This window comes from Neofelis nebulosa, chromosome 13 (genome assembly GCF_028018385.1).
Source record: "Neofelis nebulosa isolate mNeoNeb1 chromosome 13, mNeoNeb1.pri, whole genome shotgun sequence".
Taxonomy (NCBI): domain Eukaryota; kingdom Metazoa; phylum Chordata; class Mammalia; order Carnivora; family Felidae; genus Neofelis; species Neofelis nebulosa.
Window position 1 is genome coordinate 89,713,987 of NC_080794.1, and position 14,787 is coordinate 89,728,773.

Here is a 14,787-nt window from a genome sequence, read left to right on the forward strand (position 1 = left end):
TGGGGGGAGGCTGGCCTCATCCAGAGACAGTATCTCTGCTTTTTAAAGACTGTAAAAATAACAGGTATTCCTTCTCAGCAACACTTGTCTGTTTGCAAGCCTCGCGACTGCACCGGAACCCATCTTTGGGAAGACCTTAGTTTTAAATAACGTCGATGAAACACCGTGTTAAATATTTACGACGGACTTTAAAAGACCAAAAGAGACACTCCTCCTGTACAAATAAATGTAAATGGGGCCGTGGGTGGGGGGAGGATTATTTTTCGCGCAGAATGTTCAGGTAACAGGCGTTCATCGTGAAACCGGTTACCTCGGTGTTCCAGACCACACTTGGACGTTAATTCAGTGGACCTCGGTGTAAGATACCTTCGGATTTAAGGCATTAACTAATTTGCTGCTTTCTAATGGACGTTCTCCTCCAGATTCCACAGGAAAGGCTGCACCTAAGACAAACCCTGTCTCCCGTTCTCAACCGCGCTGCCTGCATGACGGGAGGTGACTGCGCGACCCTCCCCTAGCTGCTCAGAAAGCCAACTATTTCTTCCGCACAAACAAGGCCAGCCCAGGCGTCTGCATGCTGCCAGGCGGCTCTCTTCATTACAGCCATGCCTGACCCGCGTTCCCAGTTGGAGGGGATTCTAGCGGCTCTCCACAGACAAATAAACAGCAAATACTTACAGGGGACAGCCTTGTAGAACGGATTCCTTAATCAACAGTTAAAGAAGCAAATTGGATTTGCCCTATCACAAAAAAAAAATTAATTCCAGATTGTCGTTTTTGTCTTAAGTACAAGAAGGTTGTCTTATAGGCTTGGTTGGATAATTTCATTTTAAAAGTATCTCTAAAATTTGACATCCCTTGGGCTTTGTGGTTTTCTCCATCATTATATAACTGTAAACTTCTGGATGTTAGAGATTGGATAATTTCTTTCAGCTGGACCTGGCCTCCGGTGCACTTGGACGCTAAGGAAGAGCACCCACTGGTCGCCAGAGTTACCAGTCGGGCTCAGGGACAAGTCAAGCCCCCCCCACCCCCACTCCCCTGCACGCACGTCAGAACTTTCGGTGCCCAGGACTTTTCTGATTTGTGTTCCTTCGTACGTTTTCTCCTCCCTCTACCACTAGTGAAGGGAATGGTTAGAAATGCTTTTGACAGGCTGCATCTACGCTAGCCAGTAAAAACAAAACAGAAACAAACAGACAGTCTCTTTAAGGCTTTTGGGTTCGATCCTGTTGAGTGGTTTTTGTGCCGCGCTCTTTGGAACCATATGCTCGCTCAACATTACGGAGGGAAGCTGGCCCTCAGCACATGACAGTCGCGGGCTAACAGGCCCAGCCGACACTGTAAAATGCTCAGTAAAACCAGCACACGCGAGGAGCAGCGCGTCTCCCCCCCCGGGTGACACATCTCCCCAGACTTTCCCGCCCTGTGTGTGATTTCTGAGTTGATTAACATTTCACCTCCAGTGTTATGTTATTATAGCCTTTATGTTTTAATCCATTTTTTACACCGTGGGAAAAGAAGAAAATATCACTACTCTAGTAATCAAGTTACTCCTGTAAAATCCTAAATAAAATGAGGATTTTATTAAAGATATTTATCTCATACAACAAGAACGAAATCAATTTGCACTGCCAGCCCAGCATCCAGTTACAATAACATTAAAATATATTGTTTATTTGCGGGTGGGGCCATTTCTCTTTTCAGATTGGTCAATGCGGAGAACACCACAGCGTATGTCTTTCAGAATATTGGCTCGCTGGCTGGACACGGAGGAGAGCGTTTTTATTGTTAATCAATGCCAATCAATTCTGAGCCTTGATGTTAAATAGGGATCAATATCGCTAGGCTGCAGTGATATCAGGGAGATCTGATTTCAATTGGAGAGCAAACCCACACAAGTTTTTAATCATAAGGTAAATCAAGACCTGGAACATAAGTCAGATGAATTAATATAGGCCGTGCAGGACCTCTCTTGCAACTGATCCAGCACAAGGAAATTTCTGTCATATTTCATTATCACTCTTAGGGAGAGCTGAAGGCAGCGTTTGGGGAACGTTCTCGTGCAAGCCAGAGCGCCCCTCACACCGCACGGCGAGGCTTTCCCACAACTGCAGCCCGCTGGTCCACCGAGTATAGTTATACGTATGCCCCATGAATCTCATTTTATGCGATTAAGATCCATAAAAATTCAATAGCTTTTCTTCTGCAATTCACATTTTACCTGGTGAAATATCATAAGAATTTCATTATCTTTGCAGCTGTTGCCTAGGATCAAGCAAAGGTTATTACCCTCTTCGAAAACACTATAGAATATGTACGAAAATGTCAGGAGAACTGGGCATTTAAAGCTTGATTTTTTAAAAGAAAAACACTGTCTGAAGTTTAGAATAAACTGTACTTGACATTTATGTACCATGATGCATTTCTTGGTAAACTGATTTTGCAAGGAAATTCTTTGAATTCGACTCTGTGACTGGATTGTAAAAGGAAAAGGGAGAGTGGGGAGGGGAGGGGAGGGGAGGGGTGGGGTGGGGAGCAGGGTGGGTGGGGGGGAGAGACGAGGAGGAAGGTGGGGGGGAGATGGTGAAGCCATCCAAAACCAAAGCTCTCCCCACGTCAGACTGTATAGGATTTCTTAACCTTTCAGATAACCATCACAGGAAAGATAACTCCGGAGAACCCTAACCGATTGCCATGACCTAATCGTATGGATCACTCAGGCCCGTTTAAAGCATTTGAAGAAAAATGACCAGTGCAAAGAACGTGATTGATCAGAGAGCTCTGTAAATCATGTGGATTCGGCACAGTCCTCCGGCCTCCACTGCTAGGGTTCCATCTATGATGATAAATTAGCATTAGATGGAACCTAATGAGTTTACTAAACATTTGGGATTTGTGCTAATAAACTGGCTGGCTGTGAACTAGCAGAAACGATGAGCAATCCCGGGGCTCCCTCTTATCTCTGTACATGACAGTTAAACCACGCTTCCAATCTGCGATCAATTCATCATCCGACACCATTGTACATTCCTCACAAAAAGATAATTACTGCTTCCCTGGATCAGAACACTCATATTTCCTTGGAATTGCTGGTCTTGATGGCAGACCCTGTCACTGCTTCCTCCGAGCCCCACTATACAGCTCTATTTATGATCATTATTTTTGCCTAAACAAGCCTTTTTCCTCAACTTGATAACGAAGTCCGCTCTGAGAAGGGAACAGTTAAGGCATTGTTTCCTCTGCGGACTGCTTTTACGTTTAGTGGAGGCCGCTGACAAATATTTTATTCAGGGCATTAGTAAAAGTTTCCACTCGTTAGGAGATATCGCTTCCATTTCCTTCAAAAAAAAAAAAAAAAAAAAAAAATCCTGTTCCCAGCTCTGATTTGTTAAAAAACAGAAAGGGAACAAGAGTAAAGCAAGTAACGTAACAGAGAATAAATCAAAACATGATTAAAAAGACCGTAGCAGGTTCCAAATCACATGCCCCTGGCTTCGCTGCCTGTGCGTTGCTGGACCCTGCCTGGCGAGGGTCTGCCCTGCCGACTGGTCAACTCTGTGTGACCCCCAGCACACGCAATAAATTACCATAACACACAACTCTGAAACAATGTAAATTAGTTACTGCTCACAGGCTAATAAATGGGAACAAATGTGTTTGGGGCTGGAATGGGGTTCTGGATGCTCTAATTGCTGGGAATAATTATAATGGGGTCTCAGGGAACGTAAGAAGTCACTTGTCGTGACAAATGCCCCAGCCCAGCACATACGCTTCTGACCGCGAGAACGGGAGCAGACAAATCATGTCCTCCCTTAAAGTTAAATGTACTCCTAGACCTTGCTTAATTCACAATCGTGTACGAAAGCCTTTTCGAAACGGTAAGGCACATCCACGTGTCATATCGTTCTCAACCAAGGCAAGTTTATTTTTACTGCCAAGCGTTTTCTGAGACTGTCGTGGGCACGCTATATGCTAAGAGCAGCGCGTCCAACACAAAAGCTTCGGTGGCCAGCAGAAACGGGAGAGCATCCGCCGTTCGTTAGGGCAGCAGGAGAGAGCAGGATGTATCTTTGAGCTGCACAAAGGCACGCCTCTGGACGGGGAACCTAGCCGTTTATTAACTTGCATAACTCATTTATTTGTTCAAAGTAATGATCTTTGGGAAAAGGGCTGTTATATTTAGAACCTGCTTGTCAAATTTAATAAATGATAGTTATTGCCATTTTTTCCCCTGAAAGCAGTTTTCCCAGATCCTTCTCACCTTCCCTGGGGTCCCCGCCGGCCAAGGACCGATGGGCAGCCCACGTCTCGGTAACTGATGGCTGCTGCCCGGTGGCCGGCTCAGGCCGGTGACCTCGGACGGTAGGGATGAGCATCACGTCTAATCCAATCCCCCACTTATTTCCTGACCCAATCTTCCTGATGTCAGAGGACAAATCGCTTCATTGAGAAAATGGAAATGGACGGGCGAGATCCCTTTGGTAGCAATTCCAATAACCAAATATCAGGAAGGAGACAGGAGAGAGGTTGCTGGGGACCACCCCATCCCGGCACACTGATCTGATTTACAAACCTCTCCTAATGTGAACCAAATGCTCTGGGTGTGAATTCATACTTCGCCATAAAACCCTTTCGTTGCTCTGTCTCATATTAAATACCACATATAACTCTCAGCAGGTTTTATGTTGTGTTTCACTGTCAGCAATGGCTAAAGCTGGCCTAACATTTTGTTTGGCAATTAGGAAAATTTGTAGTTTAATTTATTAAACCAAAAAAGCCAACAACTCCGCTGAATGCTGAATTCATTCCATTTTCAGGCCACAGTGTAGTATTCTGCCTTCCGATAATTTAACCGTTCTCCTTTTATGGCCTGTGCTATTTAAATATTCCAAAGAAGTATTTCTGGGGGTGGGAGGTGGGGACCCAAATAATAAGCAAAATGGAGTGACACCACTGAAATAAAGTCTCAGTAAAAAGTTTTCATTTCTTTGCGAAGGAGCCAGCTGTTTTAAAAACAAAAATGGGGGTGGATCACGTAAACTTCTGAAAAACCCACAGACAACATCCAAATACCAAAACACTAACTGCTATGATAAGCTCACGAGTAAGGGAGTTTACTACAAAAACACAGTCAATGAAAGGGAAAACACTGCCCAGAAACCTTTCATAAAGAAAAACAGAAAAACAGAAATTCAGAAAGTATTATTAGTGGTTATAAAGCTATAAAAATACATGGAAGGCTCTTAAAATATATTTTAAGTGAAAGAAGCCAATCTGAAAAGGCCACACTGTGTGATTCCAACTCTATGACTGACATTCTAGAGCGGGCACAAGTACAGGCCCAGTATGAAGATTAGTGTCTGCCCGGGGCCAGGGGTGAGGAGGCGAAAAGGCAGAGCATAGATGATGGTAAGGACAGTGAAACCACCCTGCATGACACTGTTGTAGGAAAAGACCTTTGGGACGCACAGCATCCAGAGTGAACCCTAACTAAACAGCAGACTTCGGTTTACTTACAACATATCAGTGCTGGCTCATCAATTGTAACAACGTGCCTCACTAAGGCAAGATGTTACCAAACGGGAATATGGGGACTTTGTACTTTCTGCCCGGGGTTCTCATGTTTCTGTAAACCCAAAACTGCTCTAAAAAAATGAAGTCTGGGGGCGCCCAGCTGACTCCGTCAGGGGAACATGGGACTCTTGATCTCGGGATCATGAGTTCGAGCCCCACCACCAGCCCTGGGCCTAGAGCTCACTTTAAAAAAAAAAAAAAAAAGTATCAATTTTTCCAAAAAGCACTCTCAGACCACCTTGGAATCTATATCAAATGCGGAGGAAGGAAATGCCAAGTAGGGGTGGTTTGTCGCTGGCCGCAGGTGTGGACTCCGTGGCCCTGCTCCATGACCACCCCGTCCTCAGCCCCGCTTTGTGCCTCCTGGTCTTTCTTGTTGGCCACAGGATGTCATTCCACACAGCTGGATGGTCCTGTGACCTGAGCGGCAACAACTTGGAAAGGACATCTGCATAAACTGGTCAGGACGGGATTTGGGTACCTGCACACCACACCCCCGGATACTGAAGGTCTTAGAAAACCCAGGGCCTTCTCAGGGAAGGCCCCCCCCTTCCTCAACAGGACTGGACAGGACCATCCCCGACCCATCCCCAATGCCTAGTTGGTCTTGTCGGGTGTTGGTTGAGGTGAAAGGGGCACCCTTCCCTGCTGCGCCTTCTGTGCAGGCCCCGTCCCCCACCTAGAGTCAGGGTGACCTACCTGCCTGCCCCCACACGTGCCTCGGGAAGGCGTGCTGCCCACCTGTGCCTACAATCGAATCCCACACTCTTATGCTACACATAGGTCACCCTCGGATGGCCCCACGCCAGGGGCGGCCTGCAGACCCGTTTTCCAGTGACACCACCACATCCAGACCGGCCATTCCTGCGAAAAGTCTCCATCTCAGTGAAAACTTACATCGGGGCTGTGAGGATGTGCAGGAAGCCACTGCTGAAGCCTTTACTCGGACGGGGAGATGGGGGCTCAGGCCAAGGCGGGTCTTTCCCCCTTTGGAACTTCATCATCAGGAGGGCAAATGTTTTCAGGGCCTTAAACACTGCCCAAGTTTTGTCTTGTTTTAACACGGCACCCTGCCCCCCACTGCCTTCTGCTGAGAGAGAGGGAAAAGGGAAAATACAGGCAATGAGGGAGGAGGGAGGAGGGAGGAGGGTGGAGGGAGGAGGGAGGTGGGAGGAGGGAGGAGGGAGGAGGCAGGGGAGAGCGAGGAGGGAGGAGGGGGAGGGGGCAGGGAGAGGTGGGGGAGGAAGGGGAGGAGGAGGCAGGGGCGGCTGGAGCTGCCCGTCAGGGCTAACCGAGGCCTCCTCCCCAGATGTGCGAGCAGCTCCCCTCCACACCCAGCAGAGGCAAGCTGGAGCCTACTCCTTCCGTCCGCGGGGCCTGGGCTCTGGGTCCTCCAACGACGCAAACCCTGAGCCCTTCCTTTCCGCACATGTTAAACTCATTTCCTAGTGAATTACTGGGGGAAGCAGGGCTGCCCCTGTGCACGCTCACACGCGGCACTCAGTCCACCGCTGGCTCCACGGCCCCGCGTGCATTTGGAGTGTTTTCTAGCTGAGCAACTTCCAGCCAAGGAATTAGAGGGAGAGTTCTCATTTGTTTTGTTTTTAAAGGGAAAGGGAAACCAGTGATTCAAAAACAACCCGTTACAGTTTCCCTGCCCCAGCCCCCACCGTGCCCTTCATCGAACTGGTCGCAAATGTATAGCATTTATTATGTTGATAGATAGGACAGACTGTTTGCTGAATAAATAGTTTTGAAAACAGCCTCTTCAAGCTTTCTACAATTTAATGAACCCTAGTTACCCCCAAAGACCAAGAAGCTTATAAAATACAATCCCCCCAAAAAAAACCCCTTAACATAAAATTCCTCTGCTTATTTTTCTAAATTATAGCCATATTTTTATTTTAAAGCATTAATAATACCAGCATAATGTCTCATTATGTAGACTTTTGACCACAAACGTTTTGGGGAGATTTGCTAGGTAGATAAACAAACAAGAGGGGCTTGTGTTCTGGCGGGCTAACGGGAGGGCATGGTTTTCATTTTCTCCGAGCACAAGCTCCAGAAGCTGTGCCCAAGCCCCGGCTAAGCTCCTTGAGTTTTCACTTCCTGCACCCCTACTTGTCAATCACTTCCTGTCTGCAACGACAATTTCCATCATTAGAGCGTGCAATTTTTATCTCCTCCAACGCGCCGCCCATTGCCGCTGTTAGTTTGAATTCTGATAAATTATTCACCATCTTTGAAAAGTAACCGAAATCACAGCATCAGCGTGAGCCGCCTACATGCACAGGGACCACCACCCTCCCGGTTTGTCTCCTAAACGCTCTGACGAGGCCAGCTCCTCCCGCTTCGGCGGCACGAGAAGGCCTGTGGCCAGCCCCAATTATCTGCTGGTGCACAGAGAGTAATTATTTGCTTCCTGTAAGCATGCGTAACAGAACCCCGAGTTTGGACGGCTTTCCATAAGGTAATCCAATTCATCCAAGCCATCCTAACACAATTACAGGCACTGGCAATATCTTTGCTTTTCACCTGATAAGGCTGCCGCAGAGGCACGGAATGGCTTGCGTCAACATACCTCCTGGAGTATAGCTTCTGACAGGCCTGGCTTCCAGCCCCTCCCCTCCGCCCCCTGCATTTTCATGCCTGCGTGCTGCCCCGGGCTCCTGCTTACAGCAGCAGCAGAGGCAGCAAAGAGGCTTCTCCCTTGCTCAGGCGGTCAAGAATCCGAGTTGTTTGAGAGTGTTGCGGAAATCATGACGAGTGTGTGGCTGGTTTTAAAACCCAGCCTCTGCCTGGCTCGGCCATGGAGTCCTTACCCAGGCCAGGCACAGCCATAAATCTCCGCGGGCCTCCTCGGCCTAGACCAGAGAGGCGGGCGCTGGGCCTGGTGGTGGCCCCGAACCACCGTGGCGTGTGGGGACAGTCAGCACACGGACTTTGCATGTATGATGTAGACTCTCCTCCGACCCTGGGGCTGCCGGGGGGGGGGGGGGGGGCGGGGAGAACAAAGTCGGACCTGTTTCTGGTGTCTCCCTGTGTAAGTGAAAGCATGTCATTGTCAGACAGTAACGTAGTGCTTCCTCTCCTGTTTATTTTCAGAAGTTTATGGAAAAATGTTTAAGGGATGAATGAACTTTTTGCCTCTCCCCACTGGCGTGCCAGGGAATAAAACGGCCATTCACACCTGAGTGTGACAAAGCCAGATGGGGCCGGTGCCAGGCAAAATCAGATTCTTTGTAGCCACATCCATTCATCCCAACTGTGTGTTCCTGTTGCCAAATTCCTGGCCAATGTCTTCCCTCCGCTAAAGTCCCAGCGTATTCAAACAGACCCTGAACCGCACCGTGCCTCAAACCCACGGCCGAGAGCAAAAGGAGGGCTCCGGGATCCCAAGGCCTGTTCGCAGATAATTATAGTCCCATCTTCAGGAAAACCGAGAAGGGAAGGTTCACACCAAACTGCACTGTTTTCATCGCGTTATGCAGATGAAGTGACGTGATGTCGTTTAGGCAGTTAATAAACAGTCTCCGTGTTGCAGGGCATCCAAATGCTACTGAATAGAACACCCTAGATCCCTGAATGATGTGTAATTAAAATTATTTTTAAAATCCTCCTTGACAGGCCGGGGCTTAGCCAAAATGTAAATGACATTAAAGAAGACAATGAATTTAATTTTATTTAATGTCCCTTTTTGCAGATCCTCATTTACATAGCATTTTTAACAAAAGCGTTGACCTTATAAATGCTGGCATTTGTACAGCTCCCTCAGAGTTGGATTTAATCGCGCTCGTGCAAAGCCATGAGGGAGGAAGCTTTAAGTTCTCGGCTTGGAGATGGAGTAGGAATAAAAACAGTGGGTCTGGTCAAATGTTTATCCTCCCCGCTTCTGAAAACAACCTGACAAGAAGATGTAAAGGGCTGGGGAATAGCCCGGTGCTGTTTGTAAGGCTTGGTAATAATCATACATAATCGTTTGGAAATATAGCTAATAAAAAATATAATGAGTGTTCAGCAAAATCGGCATTAGGCCCAAATTACATGATATTAATACTTGAACAGGTGCAGAAAGGCGCTTTAAATGAGGTAAATGAATAAAATGTCCCAGAGCACAACTGTGTGTGCTGACAAAAAGTCAATGCCATGAATAATTCAGCGAGGGGGACCGCCAGCAAAGGTCGGCTCTCTTTGACCTTTGTGACAGGAAGTGAAAGGAAACACTGTTGACTAAAAAAAAAAAGAGAGAGAGAGAGAGAGAGAGAGAAAGAAAAGAAAGGAAGAAAATCTCCAATCGGTCTTCAGCTACCGTTCTGCAATCACTTTAAAGGTGTAAAGTTAAAACGTGTAAATGAATCAAGGCAAGGCTGGGGGGGGGGCAAGTTAAAATTGTTGGTAGTTAGCACATCAGAGTAAGGACAATGTGAAATCACAGACAATGAGAGGTTAAGTAAATAATATTTTTCTACAACCCCACGTCGATTATGTATAAAAATCTGAGGTCAGCCGAAAAGTATTTTCAGAGCCCACAGGGTTGAAATTCTGTAACAGCTGTTAAATATGACAAAACTTCCCTCCCCATCCCCCCCCCCAAACTAAAGCTATTCCAAACTCTGTATGAAAGAAAATGGGATAAACAGATGTCTGGCTTCCAGACAGGAAAGTAGGACAGACTTGGAATGAGAAGTCTCCCCGACTCTATAGACCGATGCCAGATTTACCGGGGAGGGGGCGCTGCCTGCCATGGAGGTGCCAGTGAGCAGGACGCCTGAGACGGTGCCATCTGGAACCGCCCCGCCGAGCACGCTCCCGGCACCACTCGAGCACACGGCGTGCGACCCGGCCCGCGTGGACGGTCACGGCGCCCGGCGCCCACCGCTTCGCGGGCTGCAACACGTGGGCCCGGGCGCCCCCGGTCCACCCGGGGGGGCCAAGTGCGCCAGGGAGGCGAGGGCGCATGCCTTCCTGGGCACCTCCAGGAGGGCCCCGGGCGCGCTCACCAGGATGGCACAGGGGGAGCACGAGAGCCAAAGTGTGGTTCTGGTTTAGCAGCCACACCGACATCCTGTAATCATTTACAGCCCTTGGAATGTACGGGTGAAACGAGAGAGATTTATCTGTTCATAGTTGGGATATGTGGACAATGGGTGTTCCTAATGAAAACCATCTGCTTTTGTGTTTTCCCAGAAAACATTATTCCATGAGGAAAATGATACTCCCATCCTTTTCAGGAACACCGTAAGAAATTACATATGCATGTGTACACACACATACACACACTTGTACGTGGGTGCATATGCACACACACACCTTTCCCTCCCTGCGTCTGGCTCCCCACAGGTCACCGCGATCTACCGTGGACACTGTCCCGTCGCGTCCACTGACCGCGCTTTTACTTCCCAGCGTTATGCCTCTCCTTTCCTTTACCCCACAAGTCGTGACGTTAGCTTACGTCAACTGCAGTGTAATTGTATATTCAGAGCTATAAAAGATGTTTGTCTGGCATCGTTTTATGAGGAAGACGACAGTTAACGTAGGTGAAACCTTCACGGTAAATTAAAAGGGTTTGATAATACAAAATATCCTCACTTTTCCCCCCTTCTTTCCTCTGAAGCGCGTCTTCCATGCTGTTCATGAGTATTTAATGCTTCTGAAAGACAACTAAGTTGTGTAATTAATTGATTTAAGGCATCAGAGTCTATAGAATGTGATTTCCCTGCCAGAGCGGGAAGCTTACTCCTCTGTTCTCATAACACAGAGAAGCAGTCTCAGCGTGCCGGAAGAGGCTCGGTGTGGGTTAGAACAAATGTGGGCCCATTGATCTCAATTCAGGTTGGAATTATTGGTTTATATCCTCAGGACAAATATGCCTTATCTGGTCAGAACCTGCTAAATGTATCCAAAGGCCACAAGGAGCTGGCGAAGCACATTGTATATAATTCTTTTTTAAGCCAACTAACCAAGTGATGACATTGCTGATGGGGACCTGTAGACTGACTCACCAATCTGATGGGATCTTTTATCCTGCAATACTCCAGAGGGAGCACAGGCTAGAAGCTCAACATGAGCGACTAATTTTAGGAGGCAACACCCCCCCCCCCAGAAATGACTATCATTATGGAATTGAAACTCATCTCAGCTGTGAAAGACTGCACCTCTCTAAAGATGTTCCCCTCCTGCAGGTGTTTTTTTTTCTTTCTTTCTCTGATTAACACAACTTGCCCTAGTGAACACGAGATTCTTCGCTTTTCCCCTAGAAACAGACCTTAAACTGCAGAAAGAGCCAATACGGCAACGGTTTCACGAGCATCTCCATCGGGCAACAAAATTAGTGTTTATCCACTGTCAGTGACAGCTCTCTTAAGAATGCTAAAAATGTACATTCTGTCATTACTTCTTTTTTCTTTTTAAATACATGAAATTTATTGTCAAACTGGTTTCCATACAACACCCAGTGCTCATCCCAAAAGATGCCCTCCTCAATGCCCATCACCCACCCTCCCCTCCCTCCCACCCCCCCATCAGCCCTGTCTGTTCTCAGTTCTGTCTGTCATTACTTAAGAAACTATCCTTACCTCAAAATCCCTAACATGGAAGGTGATTAAAATTCCTGTAAAATTGTCATATCTTTGAATTTAGAAGCCAAGCAGATTTTTCATCAATAATTAAGACCTCCAAAGCATTTACGCCAGGCGTAAATGGGGCTGCAATCCTCCTTATTCAAATAAACTTGGTAAACCCATTAGCCAAATGTTTTTACATTTTTCCCCTCCTCTCACGCTTCTGGAATATCAAATGATCACACACTTCTCTTAGACTAGAAAGGTTTCGGTAATCTCGGCACACACTTCAATTAACCAAATAGAAGAGAGCATCCAGACAAGAATGAAAGGGGACATTTCTGCATATCAAGGGAAGATATTTCCCACCGCGTGGATTAAAACTGAGTATTAAAAGGTATTCAGTATCAACAGTCGATAAATGATTGAATGGTACACAAACCCAACGTGATTTTGAAGGGAACACACAGTATCCCAAACGTTCGTGGAATCGGCACGACCCCTCCGTTATTGTGCTGACGACGTCACAATTTAAAAGGAAGTCATCTTTCTAAAATCTCACCATCTCACCAACCGAAGACAACCCAAAGAGGCACGCCTCACAATCCTGCACTGCCAGCAAACACACACCGCCTCTTCAGGCATCTCACGCTCAGACAAGATTCCAGGAGCTGCTCAAACACTTTTAGCCAGTCAAAAACAAAATAAAATGAATTCGGTGACGAGACGACAATCCAAGGCCGTACGATTTCCATAGCCACCACACTAAAGACAAATATAATTCTATTGATTTTTGGAGTTGGAGTTCTATAAAGTGTTGAACTTGTTCTCAATTGCCTGAGTGACGGCCACAACTGGTCAGCCCTATTTGATTACTAATAAGAGAGCTGTCCTCTCTGTCAGATACCGAACATTCTCCACTAAGCAAACAGCTATCCCAGCTAGTTAAACATTAGCATTGCTCTCCACCGGTGGTGCATATTTCTTTAGGCTTAACTCATAGAGTTTTCCGGGTTTAATTTTTCAGACACTGGACAGCAGAGTTCACGATCAAAAGATAACTTTGTAATGAAAGCTGCTGAAATTCAACCCCTCTTCAAAACCGTCTAACCCTCTGCCTCACAAAACTGGTGTCATATGTACAAGCCTAACATTTATTCGATTTGGGTACCAATTGAGAGATCTGCAGTCAATCACACACTGGGCCTCTTACTGTTCCTCCCACTGTTGGGAAGAAAGGACTCCTCCTCTCCTCCAGGTCACCGAAAGCCAGCGATTTGGGTGAGTGTTGGAAGAGGAGGGTGGAAGGGGATGTTTTTGTTGTTTCGACCAAAGCAATGCCAAACGCACATTAGCACTATTAGGACTAATGATTAGTGTCTTAAAAGGATGCGACGTTGCCCAAGGAATATGATAAATCGCAAGATGAAAAGCAGCAAGGTAAAGAATGCATACAGCTCATCTAGTCATGGAAATTAATGTTGGAAAATGTAACCAGCGTGTGTAATTAGTTTCAATTATAACAACTTTGGTTTGTTAGTTACATATTTGCTACTTGACATAAAGCGACAGCCACAATTGGAAAAAAATTAGGAGACATTTTGCAGCTAATTGAGAGCAGATTAAATTCATTCTAACACTGGGCAACAATTACAACAGTCAACGCCACCCAAGTCTCAACTTCAGCTATCATCCGAGATAAAAACAAGGCAAAAATGAAATACTTGTTAACAAATTAGCAAAAAGCATTTTATGACATATCTCTGGGTTGAAAGCCAGCAAATCTCTAGGCATAAAGTGCTCCTCACAGTGAGAGCAGTGGCAGATGATACTGCTTCCCTTGACAACTCGCAAGCAATTACTGAATCCCCACAGAGCGAGCCACCAGGTTTCCCAGTCAACCCACCTGTGCATGATAACGCACGCGGACAACAAATGGTGCAACTCGCAAGATGAGCTCCACACCAGACTCCAAAAAAACGGAGCAGCTAGAAACCCAGCACAAGCGAAAGGGCTGGGCTGCTGCTGCGGGTTTGTTTTGAGAAATGAAGAAGTCATCCTTACCTGTCAATGATTACAGGGTCTGAGGGCGTTTCGTTTCTGTTGCCACAACTTTTCTTGTCACAGCACCGGCTGTGGAGCAATGGTAAACACTGGTTTCAGTACGCATCGCGTCCTTTTATGCCCAACTTGTAATTTTTTTTTTTTTTTTTTTTTTTGAAGCCTGACACTAAAGCGGTCTGAGTAGAGACAACAAGTTCTCCTACCACAGCAGTCTGGCAGACGTAAACCCAGGGAGCTCGTGTGCTCTGCGGCTACACTCGTGATGTAAGTTTCTACCGGAAGGAACAAAGTTGAACAGTGTCTGGTACCCTAGGAGAGCAGCCCGGCTCCTACAGAAATTCTGATGCTAAAATATGGAAAGCGTGTTCGGTGTTTGTCTTTGCAATGAACTGAGGAGAAGGGGAGGCAGGAGGCTTGGGAATAACTTTTCACAGCTCCCGCTTTTGTTTACCTCTAATTGTCAAGCTGTTATTTCTGGAAAAGGTGCAAGATGCCACCTTCAACCAATATTTCTTTTGGGCATTTATTAATTATCACCACAAAGGCACGCATCAATCTATCAGAAACTTCCATTGTTCCTTCTTTA

The 14,787-nt window shown here is 46.6% G+C and overlaps 1 protein-coding gene across 11 annotated transcripts in view; it reads right to left on the reverse strand.

The window, feature by feature from the left end:
- EBF3 (EBF transcription factor 3) overlaps positions 1-14,787 on the reverse strand; it is a 126,272-nt gene that overhangs the window by 97,510 nt on the left and 13,975 nt on the right. For all 11 annotated transcript variants that reach the window (XM_058698142.1, XM_058698151.1, XM_058698152.1 and 8 more), the window contains one exon: positions 14,202-14,270. In XM_058698142.1, the coding sequence (XP_058554125.1) occupies positions 14,202-14,270 (69 nt within the window). The remainder of the gene's footprint in view (positions 1-14,201; positions 14,271-14,787) is intronic.